The sequence below is a fragment of the Pyrus communis genome, chromosome 15 (assembly GCF_963583255.1).
Source record: "Pyrus communis chromosome 15, drPyrComm1.1, whole genome shotgun sequence".
Classification (NCBI taxonomy): domain Eukaryota; kingdom Viridiplantae; phylum Streptophyta; class Magnoliopsida; order Rosales; family Rosaceae; genus Pyrus; species Pyrus communis.
The window spans coordinates 20,301,372-20,324,633 of NC_084817.1; the positions used below are offsets into that span (position 1 = coordinate 20,301,372).

Sequence of the window (23,262 nt, forward strand, 5' to 3'; positions counted from 1 at the left end):
ACTAATAAAACCTTAACCGGATTCTCCTACGCAAATAGGTAGGCTAGTGTAACGTTGGCTGATTGGAAATTAATATGGCGGGCGAGGGAAAGTAAGTTATTGATTTTGACTGGGTGCATGATTGATTACATGTCTAATACAAGAAATGAAATTCATTTTTTATTCTACCAAGAGTGGTACTTAAAGTTTGTGGTAGAATCCGATGTTTATAAACATGTATTGGTCCTATCCAGACTTGCAAGTTGCAAACTCTTGTACTAGAGGTTTGATGTGGACAAGGAGCATGATGCACAAGAACTGAACTTCGATGCAGAGAATTCTTAATTAGTCATTTTACCAAATAAAAAGAGTAGAAGGTCACCCAAGCAAAATAAAGACAAAGTCAAGTGTCGCATCAGATTATAATTTAACTCATTTATACAAGAACGTATGAGCTGTACTGAATCCCATGGTCCACATAAAAGAAAAAATAAAAAAACAAAACAAAAGGGATGCTAGCACCAATTGCTTGAAGGGAATATTTTTGCCTCCCATAAGTGCGAATCAACTCGCTGAACTATTAAAGATATCTATTAAGATTCGTTTAATTTAATATTTTTATAATATATAGATTTTATAACTAACAAATGTACAGCCATCTGTTTCTACTTATTTACTCCCTTGACATTCTTTGAATTTGCCTCCCCAGGCACTCACCCCTTTCGTATCCTCTATATCCCTTCCCTTCTTTTCCTTCTACAAACCCAGAAGGAAAAAGCATTTCTGCAATTCAAACAAACAAAACATTCGCAGCTCGAAATTGACACGTGTCCTTATTTTAAAACTAGTGACTGAAAATGCAAGTGCTGCAGCAGCAGGTGATACAGAAAGGGCATGGCAAAAGCGTAAATAACATAGAAAACGCATGGCAAAAGGGCAGCTGCGTTTCAACCGCACAACCAGCGGCTGAGGAAGAATAAAACCGATAATCTCTTAGATCGGTGATCGGTCGGCATATAAACTAAACGGTGGTGATCGGTCCCCTGCTGATCTGCGGTCCAGGTTTTATTACCTTAATTTCCAAAAAAATATCAGCAAAAATAGAAAAAGGCACAATGGGAAATTTCCGTAAATGGGAAAGAAATTTCGCTGCCTTTCCTTTCTTGAACAAACCAGCTGCGCCCAACTCTCTCTCTCCTCTCTCTCTCTCTCCCCCCCCTTCTCTTTCCAAAATTGGTGGCTTTCACTGCTCTGCAAATTTCCTGGTCAGACCAAAACTTCAGACCTGAAACCACCCCGACGAAGGTAAACAAAAAAAACCGAGGAAAATCCAGTAATTAATTTCTGTATGGTTTTCCTTTTTTCTTCTTCTTCTATTTATGGTAAATACGAAATATTGGACAGTTGATTGTGGTTGGTGGTGTTGGTCTGGGTTTTGTTTTACTTATTTCGATTTGAAACGCTAGGGTTTGTGGTCAATAATCCTTAAAATTATCAGAAACCCAGAAAATAAAAGGTAGTTTTTGAGTTTGTGGACATTTATATGTATGTGGAAATTCGAAGTGGTTGATTTATTTTATTTTACTTGAATTATTGTTTCTGAAGGGGGTAGGAAGAATTGGAGAAAATGATTAGGGAGAAGATCAAGATCAGGAAGATCGACTGCTTGCCGGCAAGGGCAGGTGACCTTCTCAAAGAGGAGAAGAGGAGATTTTGAAGAAAGCTGGAGAGCTGTCGATTCTATGTGAATCTGAAGCTGCTGTTATCATCTTTTCTCAAACTAGCAAGCTCTTTGATTTCTCAAGCTCCAGGTACCAACCCTGTACAACATCCCACCGCCTTATAAATTCTTTTGAATTTTCCCAACTTGAACAAATATAACCAAGTACATGACTTGATAACTTCTCTCTTTCTGAGAGAGAGAGACAGAGAGATTCAGTCATTTGGATCAAAAAGTTATGTATTCCCAAATGACCAGAGAGTGCTAAATAGCTAGATAGATAATCTATTCATGTACACAAAGACAGAGAGAGAGGGAGAGAGAGTGAGTTTTAACTAGATAAGGTACTAAGAATGCTATCTAGAATATCTAGTTCGGGAAAGTGAGGTTTACTTTTGATTGAGACAACTTCTAGTTAGGTGTCCTAGTTTGAGAAATTAACATTTTATTAGTTTTACATGCTTTCAATCTGTGAAGTGGTGCCGATTTTTTACGTGATGCTGATCTCTTTGCTTTTCATGCTACATGCAATCGTGTCCGCCATGCAGAAGTCTATATATATAAGAACCACTGGTCTAGTGAATTATGTAATCTTATTACTATTTTACAGTTTCATAGTCTATCTTGCCGCCTTGATCTTATTTTCCCCACCTATCACAAATTGGTTGAAGATAACAACATATAAAATAATAGTTGGGGTTTATTATTTTCTTAGACCGTCATTCTCACTAGAATTCAGATAATCAATTCGAAACAAATAATCTAACAACATAAAATCAAAATGATTGATAAAATACTCTGGCTAGTAAAAGAGTTACTTACTCTCTACGTACCATAAATATTCACGCATGACAACTTCAACACACGATGTTAGGCTATGTTCCAAAAGTTGTCCTTCATTCTCCCCACCTAAACTAAAATACCTGTAAATGAATACAGTGAACTTGCTAAAGACTTAAAACACGAACATTCAATTATATATGCTTTGGATTTTTCTTACTAGGAAGAAAGTGATGTGATGAATACTTGGAATTCATCATAGAAGCCTTGAAGATCCTTTGAGAAGGAATATGTATGCCTGCGTCAAGTAGGGCAATCAGTGGTGCAGCTATGGCCATATATAACCTGTTTTTCCACATGCATGCATGAAATAATGAACTAACTTGAGTAGTTGCAAAGATTAAAACCTTCTTCCATAAATATTGTGCATGAGACGAAGGGTGAGATTAATATCTTGACATGTAATTGTGGAATAAGAATTTAGATAAAGTTGTGCTTTTGTTTTAGCAAAGAAAAAAAAAGACACTCGCCATAGTAAGTGATGATGTCATTTTTATTAACAAAATGGGAAATATCACTTTTAAAGTGGTTCCTTTAACCTGAAATGTGTTATCCATATGACATCCCAAATCATCACGCATAGAAAGATGCCCTTATTGTTGGATGGTGTTTTTTAACTTGTCTATTGTGTCAGAAAAATTCTTATTGAGGGGTAGCTTCTAAGAATTTACTAGATAGTGTATAACCTTTTTGTGATCTAGATATTCCTATTTTTACTATTCGACATTCTTTTTCTATACCATTCCGAACCAAATATATCGATAAGGAATTGTCGCGTGGATTAGGACTGATATACTCCCACATATAGAGGGGCTTTTTACGCCACCAAAGTCTCCCCACCGTCGGCAATTCGAGCTGACCTCAGTGTCTTGGTTGACTATGGAAGAGGGACATCATCTAGGTCGACTTGACTAAGATGTGTTCATCAGCACTTGATAACCATGGTGAGTTGACCTCATTCCCTTTGTTGATACTTGATAGCCATAAGATGTATAAAGAATTCAATATTTACTGGAAACAAGTACAATTTTACACACCATAAATGAGAACTTTTCAACCTCCGTATATTTGGTGACAGAACGAGAGGAGAGGATTCTAGTGCTGCAAGCATTCTAGCATCAAGCGTTTTCTATCATGTTCCTTCAACTAGGCATGGAGAAGGACTTCTTCTCCTAGCTGGTAGAATTCCTATCTCGGCTATTGCAAGCTTCCCATCAAGCCATATCAATTCCACTCATGAAATTCCCATCATTCCTGTCAACTATTAACTACAAAACATTTCGCCATAAGTACAACATAAATTAGTATCCGAGTATCTAAAAGAAATAATATTCATATGTTCGTTGTGTGTGATGTTTATGCAATTTGTAGATCACTCATGATAAAGTCTTCTAGAGGATAAAACTTAGGTTTATTTACAACTACACTCTAGAACTCAATTTTGATCTCACTTTGCCACCTATAACTCATAATCAACATTTTAATCCATGAAACTCAAAATTCCTTCTACTTTGACTTGTGAACTATTTCTTTTCTCTGAAACTTAAAAGTCACCTCCCTGAAACATGTGGGACCCACCACCTAATAAGACTGTGTCACACATGCCAATGAATTTGATTATAAATCTTCATATGGTAACATTCAATAATCAGAAAATATTAAAATCAAGTTTTATAGAGTAAAATGACGAAATTAACAGAAAGTATAATAAATCTCCACTATGCGTCAGCATTCAACATAACAAAATTAACAGAATTAAGGCAATCTGGAGCGAATTTGAGTCTTATAGAGTAAAATGACGACTTTTGAGTTAATGGGCAAAATGGGATCAAAATCGAGTTGAAGGAAGTCAAACTGGAGCGAATTTTGAGTTCCAAGGAGTAAAGTGGTGACTTTTGAGTTATAGAGGGCAAAAAAGTAAAGACTTAATGCTGAGCTTTGGTGTAATCATATAGTTATGGGAAAGTTTTCAATTTGTTCTTCATGAGTTCTAGTTACAATCTTTTCTCTATCATACATATTCTTGATTGCTTCGATATATGCTACTCATACTCCTTTCGTCTCTAGAGTCTTTCAAACTCTCTTGGTACCCTATCATATGCCTTTTTCACATCTATAAAGACCATGTGCAATTCTCTTGCATATCTCTGCATCGTTCCATCGATCTCTATAAGAGATAGATTACTTTTGTAGTGGAGCGCTCTGGCATGAACTCAAGTTAAATGTGTGAGAATCATGTCTCTTCCCTCAGTTTATACCTAATTTATCCCTTCCAAAACTTCATTGTATGATTCATTAACTTAATATGCTTATAGTTCATGCAATTTTGTATGTCGTCCTTATTCTTATATTATTTTGCTAACTATGGTAGCAAAGCATTGACAAATTCAGGATTGGAAATTAAGCCACCCGCCAAAAAGTGGCCGTAGCGAATATAACAATTAAAGCATATTTGCAATAATGTCTGAGTTGATGTGAGAGGAACTGACTTGGACATTTTAGGCCCATTTGCTTAGTTAACCTGATAGTCCCAACGTTGGTTTTGCCTTTTTGTTGCGTGTATCCTCAGTTGGTGATCTCATATCTCATAGATAATATTCCGACTGGACATTTTGATCCAGGTAACCAGACCAAGCAATAAAACCTCCAGAAAGCTTTGCCTTAATGTTCTGGGCCTTTTGGCTGGTTGGTTTGCAACATAACCAAATATCTCCAAAGTGAGATTGTTGTGGATGGTTAATCTGGATGAATTATCTCCAAATCTGTATTAATTTGTTGTAATTTTGTTTTCTTGTTGGTAAATTAGTTCTGTAGCATTTAACTGTGCATGTTTTTGTCTTATTGTTTTGGGTATTTTATTCTAGCAGTTATTCTGTTTGCATGCATGTTCAAAGTGGTTGATTTCAGTCACAGTTTTTATATTATTTTTGTAAAAGAAAAATTAAACCAGAAAAGAACATAGTAATAACAATCTCATACAAGGTTGCATACAGCATGCAAGTACTAACTTATTGGGATTATTGCAAAAGTATTTGCAAGCACTAACTAATTCTCTGTCTCTTTTTTTGTTGAATATTATTATTATAGATGTGTCATAATTTATAAATAATAATGAAACATGCTAATTATATTTTATCCTTTTATGTTGTGAAGTACCAAGGATGTGATTGCAAGGTTCAAATCACATACTTCTGGGGAAAAATCAGATCAACCCACGTTTGATCAATTGCAGGTGATTCAGTTGAATATTGGTTTTCCTTTTTCCCGTCCTAATTGCTCTTTAATTTTCCAATTTTGATGGTATAACAATTAACTGTGTCAAGTGAATGTATCGCATTCTGTGATCTATACACTTGGAGCTATGGAATGCAATTTTACGGCATATGATTTCTTTAACATAAATAAAAAGGTAAATTACATTTTGCATCTTCAAGTTTGGATCTCATAACAAACTCGTAAATCATTTTTGAACATTGCTATTTCATACGTCAACTTATTATTTCGTTGAAATATCATACATCCGTTAGTCGGTCCGTTAATTTAATATTAAATGATGATGTGTCAACTGTGAGTCTCACATTTTTAATAATGTGATGTCAAATTTGTGCCATATGGACAAACAACTAATTGAAATTATATAAATTATAAAAATAAAATAAATTTAAAAAATATTTTGAAGAATCAGCCCCCGGAGCCGATAATTAGACTAAGCCCAAAATTAGACGATCCTCCGCTCAGCCTAGAATCATAGTTGTATCCAATTTCAATTGTTTGTTTGTTTGTCCATGTGGCACAAATTTGAATCAAAATGTGGGGCCCATAGTTGTCACATTATCATGGTTGGCCTCTTGGGCTAAATATGTGCAAGTACCTGGGGTTAAGTAATGACCCCAAGTCATATTTTTGACTTCCATTGAAGTTCTAAGTTGGTGTTTTTTTTTTTTTTTTTTTTTGGATAAATTCTAACGTGTTATTAGTTAGTATTCATTTGAATCATTGAGTTTTGCTCATGGAAAAAAGTTTCATGTATGGTTTCTTGTTACGTAGGAATCAAATGACCTGGAGATTGCTACAATTGAATATCCATGCTCAAGCATGTTTAAGTAGTCCATCTTTTGCCCCTTTTTTCCCTTCCCTTCACTGTGACATTTGGAATCTATAAACGAAACATCTTTTGGCATAAAAATAGGCGATATCCAATTTTGTGCTTTGTGCTGTTCTAAGATTTTCTTCTTTCTTGTTTCTCTTTGGGCTTGATGTTTATAAGCTTTTCATGTGAGTCTGTGACGGATTAGACTATCTAAATGATGGTTTGGTATAAATATATTTCCCGTTAAATAGTTGGAGAAAGAAAACAAGATCATGCTGAGTAAGGAACTTGAGGATAAGACCCGCAAGCCGAGGTAAATATATTTTATCGGTTTGCTTGTAAGATATATGGTGGTTAATTAAGCTGGGATGATCGTTTGACGAGAGTCAGCTGAAATTGGTTTGGCATGCAAAAGGCAGATGAAAGGTGAGGACCGTCAAGACTAGGGTCTGGATGAACTGCAGAAGTTAGAAAAATAGGTGGAAGCAAGCCTTGGCTGTGTGATTGTAACTAAGGTATGTTCTAGCTAGCTAATTTATACTGTTACATGTGAATACATCTGACCATGGCTTTTAAAATCTAGGTATCCCTCGGATAGAGGAAAACATTTTTGAGTCTTAGTACGTATTATTGTGCAAAGATCCGGATGATCTATTGCTTAATTAGTCTTTGTTCAAATATCATTCTTGCAAAATAAGACAAATGTCTTGATAACGTTCAAATAGAGAATCTGTTATTAGCTCTCCATAAAAGTAATATTGCACCTCTTCCTCTAATTTCATATTTTTCACTATCATGAGTGAACTATGGCTGGGCTTAATCAAATAAATAGATCAACACGTTAAGCCTTTGGTTAATTTGAATGTAAACTTTACCTTTTTTTTTTTTTGGTTTTTTTTTGGGGCAGTTGTAAAGAATGTAAACTTGACCCAAGTATATATACTTTAATTAGATTATTTTACGAAAGACATAATGCTACTCTTATCACGTTTTCTATACCATATTTGTACCACATCTGAGGCCATACCTTATTAGAAATGTTGTACAAATGTGGTATGAAAAATATGGTAAGAATAACATTTTTTTTATGGATTGTATATCTATACAGCAACATCTAGTTTCAAAATTTCCATCTTTCAGGGAAACAAAAAAATTACGAGTGAGAAAAAGGTTTGTAGTTAAATAAATGATTGTTGTCTCTGTGTCTATATATAAAATAGAGTTTCCAGAAAGAAAATAATTAATCACTAATGAACTTTTGCTTTGTTGTCCTCTGCATGCACTGATTATACATGCAGGGAGCTGAGCCGCTAGAAGCTAACAAGGGATATTTTGCTGTCCTCGCGGAGCTTTTGCTTACGTATCGTGGGTGGTTCTCTCAAGCTGATTCATTTCAGCATGATCAGGTCGAATTTTACACATTACCGGTTTAAAGCACTTAAATTTTCTTTTCTTTTAAGGGAAAAAAAAACCCATTAGGAAAGGTCTTCATAAAAGCTTGGGTTGAACGTAGTCCATCTCTTTCGTGGCGAGCTCAAGCTTGTGTTCAAAGATAAAATTGGGATTACCAGGCCTTCTTTGACGTTGAGTTTTGATATAGGTTTTCCTGTTTTTTATTTTAGCCCATTATTACTTAAAAACAGAGAATTAATATTTGAAGAAACCAACTAGTTTGTACCAAATTAAAGAAAAACCGACTGTTGTGAATTTTTTTTGTACGTCAATAGATTAGCTCAAGTGCTCATTTGGGTTTTGTTCTGAATTTTTTCATGTACCTAATGTTTCTTTTGGGGCGTTTGGTTTGTTTCCTCACCCAAAAGAAAAATCTGGAGAAAACCAAGGGTAAATAGTGGAGGATGGCACGGATGTGTTATCCTTTGAAACTAATTTTTTTTTTTTTTTACTTTTCTACAAATATTATCTGAATCGTCTAACCTAGCTACTGGATTAGTGTCTAACATTGATCATACGATAAATTCTCCCTTACTTGCACTACCTGTGCATATTTATTTTATGTAATGTGAATCACTAGCATGATTTCATGTTAAGTTGTCAACTAATAGATTGTTACAGTGACGATCACCGGCCGTTATTCAACCGAAAATATGGGATTCCACTCTCTCAATACTACAGCATACGCACATAAAATCACTTGCATGGTTTCGTACGAGATCGCAAATTCATGATGTTGGTATAACTGTACGGCCAGGATGCTACAACATTTTCAGTGAAATTGCTAATTAATTTTGTATTCTCTATTTTCAGGCTTCCTTAGTTTTCCTAGTTAAGAAGTTGACCAAGATGGAGAGCGCACTTCCTTAAAATTAGTAAATGAAGTCGAGTTATTGGAAGACATATCCGGGGGAGTGCCATTTTGTGTTATATTTGTGTTCCATGCGGCATGGCAATAGATTAATTCTTTAGACCGTATTTGTAAATTTTGTGATGTGTCATTAATAGAAAATAAACATATTAATCAACAATTAAATAATAATTCAATCATCGACCATAAAATCATATGATTCGGATAAAGTCATATGATTAATAAAATACAATATGTAAAATATGGCTTAAATGGAGGTTGCTTATAAACATTACTATTTCAATAATTCAGATAAAGTAGACAGTAAATTCAAAGCTTGGAATTGACACGTGTCGGTTATAATTGTACATTCGCTCGGTTTTCCAATTAGATGTCCATGCTTTTCCTATCATACACTTACTGCATGCATTCTCTCTTACCATATTTCATTTCGCATTTTATGTCCCTTATGTCGGCGATGCCCCTCTTCTCCTGCCGCCGTCTGTCTGACAAACCCTAAATCAAATCTGTTGGGTACAGGAGAAGGAGCCTTCCAGGAGTTAGGCGGGACCTATACTGGTGGATTGGCAACAGGTATTCTTTGATCTGTTAGCGGTGCCGCGGCTCAGCGAACTTACATATTCTGCAGATACATGAAAATAATTTTGGTTTTTTTACAGATCTCAACAAACCACCGCCACAGAAAAAAAATGAAGATTCAGTCACATGACGAGATTGCAGAGAAGAGGAGAGGGAGATATAGAACCACTGACCATAATTTATCTAAATTAGTAAAATCATAAGACGATATTGCTCTGCAGAGAAAACGAGAGGGCCGGGATGGCAATGGTGGAAGAGGGTTTGGAGAATACGGCTACTGAAACTCGGGGCGTTCGGGTTTGGGGAGTTTTGTTTCACAAGTGGGAATGAGTATTGCCAGCAAGTGTCGCAGAGATCGCCGTTTGCAGCTACCGCCGCTCTTTGGGATAAAGAAGTGAGAAAGACGAAGTGGGTGAGGAAAATCAAACCGTGTGGTACGTAAAAAGAATTAAACTGAGAATCCCCAGCCTTACTGTCGTCCAGTCCACATATTATAGACGGTCGTGATCGCATTCATCACTCATCACACCAACTGATTTGCGTTCCACGTTTCTAACCTTGTTTTCCCAAAAAATATCTAAAAAAAGAAAAAGGCGCAAATAGTGGATACCAAAGAAAGATATTTCCTATTTTTCCATAAATAGGAAAATTAATTTAGCAACCTTTCCTTTCTTGAACTGCCGGCGGCGCCCCAACTCTCTCTCTTCTCCATTTTCTTCTCTTTCCAGAATTGCTGGCTTTTCTTTCGCTGTTCTGCAAATTTCCCAAAACTTCAGACCTGAACCCCCAACGAAGGTAAACAAATAATAACGGAAAACCCAGTGTAATTAATTTATGTATGGTCCTCCTCCTCCTCCTCCTCCTCCTCAAATACTGTAGGCTTGTTGGACAGTTGATTGTGGTCAGTTTTTCTGGGTTTTGTTTTTCTTATATAGATCTGAGATGCTAGGGTTTGAGGTCAATAATCTGTTATTAGATCTGAGATGCTAGGGTTTGAGGTCAATAATCTTTAAAATTATGGGAAAAAAAAAACCCAGAAAATATATGCTAGTTTTTTAGTTTGTGAACGATTATATATATGTGAAAAGTGGTTGGTGTATTTTATTTATTTGATTTAGTTGTTTTTGCAGGGGTAGAAAGACATGGTGAAAAGGATGAATGAGAAGATCAAGATTAGGAGGATCGACTACTTGCCGGCAAGGCAGGTGACCTTTTCAAAGAGGAGAAGAGGGATTTTCAAGAAAGCTGAAGAGCTGTCGATTCTGTGTGAATCTGAAGTTGCTGTTATCATATTTTCTCAAACTGGCAAGCTCTTTGATTACTCAAGCTCCAGGTACAAATACTGTACAACATCCCACCGCCTTCTAAATTCTTTCGAATTTTCCTTACCTGAACAAATTAATATAACCAAGTACCTGACCTGACTTCTCTCTTAGAGAGAGAGAGAGAGAGAAAGATTCAGCATTAGAGTCAAAAAAATTTATATGTATATATAAGGAGGAAAGTGCTAACTAGCTAGATAGGTCATCCACGCATGTACACAGGCACACATAATTTATGGTGTCAGCTAGATAAGGCACAGAAGAAAGGCTAGAGAATCTAAGAACTTTCACCCAGAGAGAGAGAGAGAGAGAGAGAGAGTTAACTGGCTAGTACGAGGATAACTACATAATTTCCAGTTCAGAAAAGTGAGGTGTACTTTTGATTGAGACAACTTCTAGCTAGGTGTCCCAGTTTGAGAACATTTTTCGTAGTTTTACATGCCTTCAATATGTGGAATTGTGGTGATTCTTTGTAAGTTACTTGCTGATCTCTTTGCTTTTCATGCTAAATGCAATCGTGTCCGCCATGCAGAAATCTATATATATATAAGCCACTTGTCTAGTGAAATGTAATCTTATTACTATTTTACGGTTGTAGATAATAATATATATATATATATATATAAGCCACTCTTTGCTTTTCATGGTTTATCTTGCCGCTTTAATCTGATTTCCCCTACCTATCACAAATCGGTTGTAGATAATAATATATAAAATATTAGTTGGGGTTTATGAAATGAAGAATATATGTGAGTATCCTTTTAAATGGGGTACACCGTTTCCCTTTCTAGATACACGGTATATTATTTCTTAGACCATCATTCTTACTAGAATTCAAATAATCAGTTATAAATAAATAATTTGACAACATAAAATAATTATAAAATACTCTAGCTAGTAAAAGAGTGTAGCACTATCTACTTACAATATATATACATACCAATATGTATATGTATATGTATATCCATGTCAACTTCAACACATGATGTTGGGTTATGTTCCAAAAGTTGTCCTTCATCCTCCCCACCTAAACTACAATGACGGTTAATTTGTAAGGACTTAAAATACGAACATTCAATTATATATACATATATATATATATATGCTTTGGATTTTTCTTACTAGGAATAAAGTGATATGATGAAAACTTGGGGATTCATCGTAGAAGCCTTGAAGACCTTTGAGAAGGAAATATGCATGCATGCGTCAAGTAGGGCAATGAGCGGTGCAGCTATTGGCCGTATATAACCTGTTTTTTTTATATGCATGCATGAAACAATAAACGAACCTGAGTAGTTGCAAAGATTTAAACCTACTTCCATAAATAATGTGCATGAGAGGAAGGGTGAGATTAAAATGTAGAAATGTAATTGTGGAATAAGAATTTAGATAAAGTTGTGCTTATGTTTTAGTTAAAAAAAATATTCCCTCCACATAGTAAGTGATGACAATATTAATAAAACTAAAATACCATTTCTAAAGTGGTCTATTTAACCTAGAATGTATACTATAGGATTTAGTGTATCAATCTGTCATTCCAAATCAACGTGCATAGAAAAGATGCCTTTATTGTATGGTGGTGTCTTGTACATCGTTTATTTTGTTAATGAAAATCTAAAACTAGCTTACTAGCTTATAAGATGTTAACACATCTATTTGGTAGAGAGTGAATGAGCTTTTTGTTATCTAGATCTTCCTATTTTATTATTAGACTCTTTATCTATTCCTTTTCCAAATCGGATGCACCAATAAGGAATCGTCGCGTGAATTTAGAGTTTAGGGACATCATCCATGTCAACTTGACTAAGTTGTGGTCATCACCACCCGATAACCAAGGCGAGTTGACCTCATTCCCTTTGTTGATAGCCAGGCCATAGAATGATTATCCATGTCAGCTCTACTAAGCTTGGTCACCACTGAGAGAACTGAGCCGACTCAGCCGACTCAGCCGAGTTGCTCTTGTTTAATTGTACCATGTCGGCTTGGGCATTATATGTAGGGCACGTGTCGACCATAAAGCCCTTACACCCCATCACATTTTGAGATGCCAGATGTCGATCAGATATGAATAGATATTGGTGCCTCGAGGCTGGAAAGGCTATTTTTGACCGGTTGTGTTTTTATGTACTCTCCATCACCTGGATTGAGCCACATGTCAACCAGCTGTGGGGTCTCTCATGGATATATAAAGCAGCCACCTCCAAGCAAAAGATTAGGCTAACTTACTCTGGAATCACTCTCCATTTTTCTCACCTCTCCCATTCTTCTTGTGAAAGTCTCCTAAATCTAACAGATTTCCAAGTGGGATGCCCATGTCAAATAATTACTAAATACAACACGAAGTGGATGCTGCCCAGCGAACTACTCAAATCTCATTGCCTTGTGCATGATCTGTTATTACCGTGCTAGAGCTCACCTCACCTCGGTCTACTACCATTATTCCTTTGATTTTGACCCAAAAATATGTGTTTACTTCCTAAAAACACACCTCTATAAACATTATCTAAAGCAACAAAGGAACAAATTGAAAATGCTTTTGTAAATTAAGAAAGAACAAAAAGCTACTTTTGGAAGAAGATTCCGATGATCACTGAAAACAAGTAGTTTCCAACGCCTCTTCTTACTCACTATAAGGAAGATAATTTTTCAACCTCTATATGTATATTGGCCAACATCTTAGATTTTGCATTGGCATGTGATATCTTTTTAGTCTATACTTTCTTTAAAAAGATAGAAGAGCATGTGATCACCAACAAGAGCGGGTCATCAAAAATACAATAGTCGACCTCATTTAGTGGGATAAGACTTTGTTGTTGTTGCTGTTATAGTGCCTCCTTTTGCTCACTAGAAATAAGACAGTGGTTCAACCTCTATATATTGGGCGTGTATTAAGAAAACAAGAGGAGAGGATATTGGTATTGCAAGCATTCTAGCATAAAGCATTTTCTATTACTTCCTTCAACTGTAGGTATGGAGGACTTCCTTCTCCTAGCTGCAAGAAATCTGTCTTGGCTGCTGCAAGCTTCCCAATAAGCCATCCACAAGTATGACTTCAATTTTTTCTTCCATAACCTCAAGTTTTTAAGCTCTTTTTACTCTCTTACTTTTGAAACCCAAGCTCCATGGACAAAATCCACCCTAAACGCTTTAGCCTTGCTACTAAATCCAAGTTTAGCCAACGCCAACCACCAACTTATTTACTAAACTTGGGGCTTTGGGGTTCCTACATCTCAAGCTCTCATGGAAAGTTTAGAATATTTTTTTCATAGTTAAAAATCTTTCTCAAAGCCATCGGATACACTTCATCAGCACCGACAGCATTTTAACCTAACATTTTTTTTTTTGGTCCAAAATTTTAACGTAACATCAAACCAAGCATTTTTGAGTTGCTATAAGAATATCAAAGCATTCTGTATAGCTTACTTCTCATTCAAGATGCTTTGGACATTGTTCTCAGAAACTCAAAATTGGGGGACACAAATTAGGTTTCATTCACCTCTTTACAAGCCCAACTTCTCTCCAAATATATCAAGCAAATAATATACAATGCATATGTGTGTGATATGTTTGTGCAATTTAGAGACTACTCATAATAACGTCGTCTAAAGCTGGATAAAACTTACTATTAAAGTTCTTCACCTATCTAAATATAAAATATTAAAAACTTTATCATACTAAAATTTTCAAACATGTTACTTGCCTGCATCCCCTTGAGCGGATGTGAAAAGAGGATTTCTCATTTGAGAATCTCATGCAGCAACAGTGAACACGACACATCAATGAAGTATATACAAGGTTAGGTGCCTCCATTTTTGCGGTAAACATGAGAATGGATTGCCAATTTTGCCGTAAATTATAGTCAAGGAAGTGCATGTTAAGTTTTGTATAGCTTATGGATGGTCCTTTAGTACTAGTTTTGAGTGATTGATGAAATGTTATCTTAACAAGTGTCGGGTTATGGATTTTAAGGATATTTGTCCAAGATCAAGTGGCTTCAAGTAATAGAGTTAGCCCGCCTTCTAACATCTTGTATTCGATTGATTACGAAGCGAAAGTCCTTAAGTACTATAGTATAGAATATATAAGCACCCCCAACACCCACTTTCGGAGGAGGTTTCCAGTGTTCCGGAGAGTGGTCTTCTTAAGGGAACTATTATAGGAACCAAATGTGAAAGAGGGTTGACTTGGAAGGTGTACCTCAACATTCTTGCATAAGCAGATAGTGAAGACTTGACAATTGTGGAATCAGTGCTACAATAATAAGCCTCCTAATTAAGTCCTAAGATACCTAAGACCAATAAAAAAGTACTGTGTGCTTGGATTAATCTTCCAATTAACAAGGAAACACAATTCGTTTACTTATAATATTAAGGTCGTATAAATGAGTCTTAATAGTCTAGGAAACAACTCATAGGATCTTTCACCTTTTGAAAATATACAAGGAAAACAATTAGTATATTAACTCTCGTATCCCCAAGATATCCCTCCAAATTAAGTGCATTATGTTTAGGTCTTTTCCACTAAAGTTGGATGGCTCTAACTAGATGGACTTAGTAAATTATCAAATCAGTCATTACTTGTAAGTAGAGTTATTAAGTTGGTTAGATGTATGTGATTCTCTCTTTTTATCCCTTTTTTTTTTGTGCGGCAGTGGACGAGATTAAAAGCACAAGGTAGAAACTTGAAAACTTTGCCAAGAAAAAAAATGGTCAAAAGTTAGCAAGAATTTCTTGTTTTTATTTCTATTTGTTTATTGTATCGAAAACCTTTTGAAAATATAGTTGATCATTGACAAATTCAGGATCAAAGAGACCAATCAAGCCAACAAAAAAATGATAATACTTAGGCATATACTCACTTTTTAATTTGATTCAATCAAAAGATATTATGTGTTTTTTGTTTTTAAAGCTCAAGAAAAATTAAACATGTCTATTATTTTTTTAAAAATAATATAACATGCGTTACAATATTAATGGGTCAAAATCAAAAGTGAGTACATTTGCATGAATAATACTTAAGTGCTTACTATCAATCAAAAAATGCCAAGTGTTCTTTGTTTTATTGAAATATTAAAATATTTCAATAATATTAAAACATGTTTTTTGTCTCCTCTCCTATTCTCTTCCCTTTTCCTTCCATTTTTTCACACATTATTTTTTGTCTTATTGTCTTTATAAAAAAAAATCAATATAAAATGTTGATGTGGCTTAACCGTGACCGTTCAAATAGAGAAGAGAGATTAGAAGGAGAGAGAATCTCCCTCCTCATAAATGAGTGCCTAAGCATTATCCTATTTGCAATGATGCTCGAGTTGATGTGAGAGGTACTGACTTAGACTTTTAGTCCCACTTTTAGTTACCTGATAGTCCCAACGTTGGTTTTGCCTATTTGTTGTTCTGTATCCTTAGTTGATGATCTCATTATCTCATATACAATATTCCGACTTGACCTTTCGATATGGGTAACCAAAAGCTTTGCCCTAATGATTTGGGCCTTTTGGCTGGTTGGATTGCAACGGTTAGAACCAAATATCTCCAAAGAGATAGTTGTTGACATGTTGTGGCTGGTTAATCTTGATGAATTATCTCCAAATTGTATTGATTTGTCCTAATTTTGTTTTCTTCTTGGTAAATTAGTCCTCCTGCATTTCATGTGCATGTTTTTGGGGTATTTTATTCTAGCAGTTTTTCTGTTTGCATGCATGTTCAAAATTGGTTGATTTCAGTCTCGGTTTTTAAATTATTTTTGTAAAAAAAAATAAAACCAGAAAAGAGCAGAGTAAATAACGATCTCGTACAAAACCGCATACAACATGCAAATACTAATTTATTGGGATTATTGCAAAAGTGTTTGCAAGTGCAACATGCAAGCACTATTGGTTTTATGTTGGATATAATTTTATTTTTATGTGAATAATTTATAAGTAATAATGAAACATACTAATTATAGTTTATCCCTTTATGTTGTCAAGTACCAAGGATGTGATTGCAAGGTACAAATCACATACTGGTGGGGAAAAATCGGATCAAATCACGCTTCACCAACTGCAGGTTATTCAGTTCAATATTAGTTTTTTTTTTTTTTTTTTTTTCCACTTTGCTCTAGAATTTACATTTTTAATGGTACAACAATTAATTGTGTCAAGTGAATGTAATATTTTCTTTGATCTGCACTTGGAGCATCGGAATATATTTTTACAGCATTAAAAGTTAGACTTCTATATATGCATGCAGCAGGGTTGGCCTGTTAGACTAAATATGTGCAAGTACTTGGGGTTGAGTAATGACTCCAAGTTATAGTTTTAACTTCCATTGAACATTCTAAGTTTTCTTGTGACAGATTACATTTTTTTTTTCTTTCTTGTTTCTTTTTGAGCCTAATGTTTATAAGCTTTTCACGTGACAGAGTAGATTATCTAAATGATGATATAAATATCTTTCCCATTTAATTAGTCGGAGAAAGAAAACACGATCAGGCTGAGTAAGGAACTTGAGGATAAGACCCGCAAGCTGAGGTAATTATAATTTATCGATTTGTTTGTAAGATATATGGTGGTTAATTAGGCTGGTATGACCGTTTGACGAGTCTGCTGAAACTGGTTTGGCATGCAAAAGGCAGATGAAGGGTGAGGACCTTCAAGACTTGGATCTGGATCAACTGAACAAGCTAGAAAAAATGGTGGAAGCAAGCGTTGGCCGTGTAATTAAAACTAAGGTATTACTTAAAACTGAGGCTTAATACATATTATTGTACAATGATCCGGACGATTTATTACTTAATTAGTCATTGTTCAAATATTGTTCTTGGAAAGAATAAAACAAATATCTTAATTTTGTTCAAATAAGAAATTTGTTATTAACACTCCATAAAATAATGCTGCACTTCTTGCTCTTAACTTTTTGCCCTATGCTTGAGTGAGCCATGACCGAGCTTAATCAAATAAATAGATCGACACATTGTGCCTCGTATACACCTTTTTGTTTAATCAAAGGAGTAATGCTAGGTAGACTGAATTTTATAATTAAATTTTTGATTAAATGATGTGTCATTAATAACAAATAAGCACGTTAATCAATACTTAAGTAAGTGATTTAGTATACAATATTTAGTCTTCCTACCATTACCCTAATAAAAAAAATCAACAAGTTTCTAATCTGACTATTCTTTTGCAGGCGTATCTTTCAAATTTAGACTTTGGTCAAATTGAATGTAGACTTGACCTTTTTATTTCTTGGTTGTAAAGAATAGAGCTGAACCATGTATTTTCCGTACTTTAACTAGGTTATTTTACTAAAGAAATATTTTGGACTATATATGTATATATAGCAACATCTAATTTCAAATTTCCCGTTTATTTCAGGAAAAAAAGATTATGAGTGAGATTATGGCACTTACTAACAAGGTTTGTAATTAAATAGATGATTGTTGTCTGTGTCTATTTATGGAATAGCCACAAATATATACAAATAGTCCAGAATTTCCCGAAAAGAAAATAATAAACATTAATGAATTTTTGCTTTGTTGTCCTCTTCTATGCCCTGATTATACATGCAGGGAGCTGAGCTTATAGAAGCTAACAACCAGCTAAAGCAGAGGGTAAGAAACTACCACCATTTATATTTTTTCTTCTATTTTATTTTTATTTAATGAAAGTAATAAATCTTAATTAAAAATTAAATATGGGCGATCTTTTTCTTTGTTGTTTTTGCATGGCAGTTGGTGATGTTATCAGCTAGAGGAGATATCGAACCGGCGGCGATCATGGAGTTGGAAAACCTGAATAATGTTGGAGAAGAAGGCATGACATCTGAATCAGCCACAAATGTCACCGCCTGCTCCAGCAGTGCTCTCTCTCTTGAAGATGACTGCTCCGACATCTTGTCTCTCAAACTGGGGTGAGCCGCTTGCTAATATATATGCTATTTGCTGTTGGCTTTTGCTTTGACTTTTGGCTTGTGCTTATTTGATGATACGACGAAGAATAAGGGTAGTAAAATACTAGGGAGCTGTGTAGATAAGGGATATTTTGCTGTCCACGCGGAGGGTTTGCTTGCTTATCATGGGTTGTTCTCTCAAGCTTATTCATCTCAGCATGATCTGGTCGAATTTTACACATTACCAATTTTAAAAATTTTAATTTACTTTTCTTTTAAGTAAAAAAAGCCATTTAAGGAAGGTCTTAATGGAAGCTTGGGTTGAACATGGTCCATCTCCTTAGTGGCACAAGCTTGTTTTCAAAGATAGCAGTGGGGTTGCCACGCCTTAGTTGCCGTTGAGTTTTGATGTAGGTTTTTTGTTTTGTTTTTAGCCTTTGATTAGCTCAAGTGCTCATGTGGGCTATGCCATTTTTTCCTGTGCTCATGTGGGCTATGCTATTTTTTCCTTTCTCCTGTACCTCATGTTTCTTTGGGCCGTTTGGCTCCTTTCCTCAGCGTATCACAAATTCATGATGTTCGTTAAGTATAATTGTACCGCTATGATGCTTTCATTCTTCAACATCTTCAATGAAATTGCTAATCGGTTTTTGTATTCGGTATTTTCAGGCTCCCTTAGTTTCCCTGGTTAAGAAGTGGAGACAGATGGAGAGTTGCACTTCCTTATAATCTCTAAATAAAGTCGAGTTATTGTAACATGCGAGTGATATGTGTGTCTTAACTCAAAAACAAATTGGAAGACATCTCTGTGGAAGTACTGTGACTGTGTGTTATATGTAAAACTATATTTGTATTCCATGCAAAGCATGACATTGATCTAGTTATGCAAATGCAGGCCTATGAATTTGGACTCTAATTCAGTTTTGTCTTGTCTTGTGGATTTGTTGGGGATGCCTAAAAGTTATAAGGTTTTGTAATTATGCTTAAATATTCATTTCTGCCTTAAAGGGTGGGGACTTGGACCGAAAATCGAACCCTAAAAATTAAAAATTAAAAATTAAATAAAGGGGTCTTTTAATATGAGTTCAATTTCATGAGGCTGATTTGAAAGGAGTCCACTAGTGTTGCATCATCCTAGGTGGGGTTTACTAAGAGACTATCTCCATGTCAATTATTTATGTCCATAAGTTTCACATGAATTTCAGCACTTACCATTGTATAGTTTTTTAATGAATTTACCAAATTCTGACGATTTTTAAGGTGTTAAGTTGATACACGTTTCTCCAAACCCTTATCTCGTCGATTCCAATGATTTTGAAAGAAAAAAAATCTTTCTAATTCCTGCGTTGTATACTTCAAATTCAAATTATGAGATATATATATATATATATATATATATATATATATATATATTATGATTCCTACAACAATCAATGCATGCATGAGTTTTGGTTTTAAATACGTGAATTAGGGTTTGTGGGTTTCTGTAGAACAGGTAGCTTATGTTCAATACTCATTTTTTGTTGATTCTTAGTTGTTGTTTATATTTAGGGGTGGAATGAAATTAAACTACCTATGTGAACTGAATTTTCCATCTATTTATTTACTTGAATGGGTGGAAAGTTGATGTTTTTCTTTGATTGTAACTGATTCGTTGTTGTCTACCTACATGTGTGGAATGAAAACGGCAAATAAAAATGAAAAATACAAGTACCTGGAAAATTAATAAAAAGGGATAGTTAATTTAAAGGAAAACTAATGAAAAGGGCTTGAAAACTTTGAGTTTTAACGATAATGACAAAATAAAGGGTAAAGTGAATAGTACCAGGTTTGACTTTTTAGTGTAAAAATGTGGTTTTTCATTAAAGTGAACAGTACTGTGGGTTTTTCGTTAAAACTCCCTTAATTTAATGTTGATATTAGGTAACTTATATTGTAGGCTTTCTAAATTTTATTTTTTCAATGTGTGTTTGAAATTTTTGTGGAATTTTTAAAGTTTATAACAACTAATGTAATTTATATTGTTCATGTATTTGTGTTGTGTAGAGTTGGCCAATTTGAATTCAAGTATCGCCTCTCTTACTCTTAATCCACAACCACAACAAGAAGTTTCAAGGCAATCTCAAGCTTCTAGTTCAGAAGGTTTATTGGTTTCTCATCCATTAGTTTCACTTTCACAAGGTCCAAGGCCTTCCCAAGTATCGCCTTCTCAAGCTCATTCACAAGCTCAAAGACCTCCTCAACCTTCGAAAAGTAAATTTCCAAAAGGAAAGGGAAAGAGAGGGTTGAACGATGTAAAGTAGTGACTTAAAACTTGAAGCACCAAAACCTTTTTGTTGAACAGTATGAAACAATTTATTTTTTCGGGTTATACTACTAAAAGCCACAAGGCATTTTGATGTTGAAATTTGTTTAAACTTTAGTTTTAGAGCTTAACCCTTTCAATTGGGTTTTTCCTAAATTAATGCCATAAGGCCCTTTGATGTTGAACTTTATTTGAAGTTGAATTTTAGCTTTGTGATCATGAATTTCTTTTCAAATTTGGAAATGGTATGAAATTGAAACCAAAACCATTTGAAATTGAACCGAACCGCAACTAAATGGTTTGGTTCTATTTCGGTTCAAGCTTCAAAATCGCATTGAACCACACATCAAAAGAATTTGATTTTGGTTTTGGTTTCAACCCAGAACCACATCGAACCAAACTGTGCCAACCTCTAAAACAAATTTGAGTCTTATTTTGCACCTAAAAAGTTGATATTCAACCTCCCCCGAGACTTACATATGTGCTTCATTTTGCCTTGTTTTTCTCAACATCATCCAATATCAACCAATAGCATATGTGATAAGGTTATTATGGTTATCTTGACCATGTTGTCTATGTGTGGTCCTTTTTCGCGATACATAATTATTGAGTTCCCATCTTTCCTGTTGCGAAAAGAGTTATTTTTAAGAATGTGATTATATAAACGTAAAAGTAGAACCTTATAGAATATAGAAGTTCTTATCCTATTGTGGCTAATTTTGACCATGTTGTCAATAATTTGTCTGACTATCTCTTCAGTGTAGTCAAGAAACCCAACTAGTTTATCATGGAGTATACTCAGCGCTTCTTTACTGAAAAAGCCAAGATTATCGGTTATGACAAAACAGTCGCTTGGACAACTTTAAAGAGAGGACTGCCAATAGATCATCCACTCCGCAGAGACATTATCATGACTATGGGCCATGATTTTCCAGGACCGGAGTAAGACGGATCCGAATATGCCAACCTCAGGAATTTGGTCATGGACTCAACAACCTCCATTAAGAGTTGACTAAATGGATCAGCGATGCCACCGTCATCATGTTCTGGAATCATTGGGTGAAGTTCATGTTCGTCGACTTCGTTAAGATAGACCATTCTTGTACCGCAAGATTCGGGAACCCAATCCAGCAAGGAATCAGCAGGTTTCCTATAATCTTGGAGTTATTATAATCTAATGATTAGGGTGCACCGCAAGTAATCAAACTCCTAGGAGGATGCAATATCTACTTCCTTGATACCCTATGGGATTCTCTAGGTTTAATACGGACTCTACTATGCTAAAAGGTCCTCTCCTCGACTGATATAAATACACCATTCTATGGTTCATCTCTGGTAACGCAACATCTGCATAATTATTCTCTTACCTACTACTTGAGTCTTAATATTGCTTACAACCTTGATCGCATGGATGGAACTCCGATCAGTAAGTGGTGGAACATCACCAAGCTCAGACGATACTATGCCTAACACATCACCGTCTCTACACGTATACAAGTCCCTGGAGAACTCATTTCTGTATCGCCTCACCATAGGCTATTCGTCAAAGAATGGTCCAATGAAAAATTTTTACATTGTACCATCTTTCTTGAACTACACCAGTAAATTGGTTCCCTATTCCGAGAATATGTAGGCAATCCTTTTCGGATTCAATCACACCCCTTTGTCAACACAAGTCTTTTTTCAATAAAAGAATTTTCAAAGTTCTTTTTTTTTTTTTTTTTTTTTTCAGAGTTATGATACCCACTTGTTCGTTCTTTTTTCTTTTGTGCAGTAGTGAAAATACCTAAAAAGCCCAAATAACACAAAACTTTGAAACTTCGGGTATTGTTCAATTAGCAATTTGGGAGACTCGAAACGTAACAAGTGTGGTTACGCTTAGCGGGTAACGAGTACGGGGACATGGCACATAACCCCCTGATTTGGAACTTCAGTGCACCATCCAACTCTTGAAAAGATTATGCAACCTAAAGGTTATGGGTTATGAGTTATAAAACTCAAACCTATGCTTTATGCATTCGAGGGAATGAACAAAAAGGTGATCCAAGAATAATCTGAAGGGTGGCTTTGAGTCCCAACCTTGAGTACAATCACTCTTATCCTAAACCAACGTACTAAGTCAAGTAAGTTCTGCAACACCATATGTTAAGTAGGTCTGAATGAGGCATTTAGACTAGGAAATCCTCAAGAGGAATTTTATTCCAATAGAACTCCGATACGCGGAAGTGCC

The 23,262-nt window shown here is 35.2% G+C and overlaps 1 protein-coding gene across 3 annotated transcripts; it reads left to right on the top strand.

The window, feature by feature from the left end:
- The first annotated feature begins 1,150 nt into the window (after positions 1–1,150).
- On the top strand, positions 1,151–19,643 carry LOC137717362 (MADS-box protein AGL24-like). Of its 3 annotated transcripts, XM_068456710.1 has the most exons (16): positions 1,151–1,284; positions 1,585–1,790; positions 5,693–5,771; positions 6,881–6,942; positions 7,045–7,144; positions 7,928–8,035; positions 8,895–9,525; positions 9,612–9,965; positions 10,662–10,864; positions 16,825–16,903; positions 17,306–17,367; positions 17,468–17,567; positions 18,214–18,255; positions 18,408–18,449; positions 18,570–18,748; positions 19,397–19,643. In XM_068456710.1, exons 9-16 carry the CDS (start codon positions 10,674–10,676, stop codon positions 19,404–19,406), a joined length of 705 nt encoding a protein of 234 aa, XP_068312811.1. In that variant the 5' UTR covers positions 1,151–1,284; positions 1,585–1,790; positions 5,693–5,771; positions 6,881–6,942; positions 7,045–7,144; positions 7,928–8,035; positions 8,895–9,525; positions 9,612–9,965; positions 10,662–10,673; the 3' UTR covers positions 19,407–19,643. The 3 variants fall into 3 exon arrangements, with proteins under 3 accessions (XP_068312811.1, XP_068312810.1, XP_068312812.1); XM_068456709.1 differs by having other exon boundaries at positions 7,928–9,525; XM_068456711.1 differs by lacking the exons at positions 1,151–1,284; positions 1,585–1,790; positions 5,693–5,771; ... (3 more) ...; positions 8,895–9,525; positions 9,612–9,965 and adding an exon at positions 9,982–10,326.
- The last annotated feature ends 3,619 nt before the right edge of the window (positions 19,644–23,262 follow it).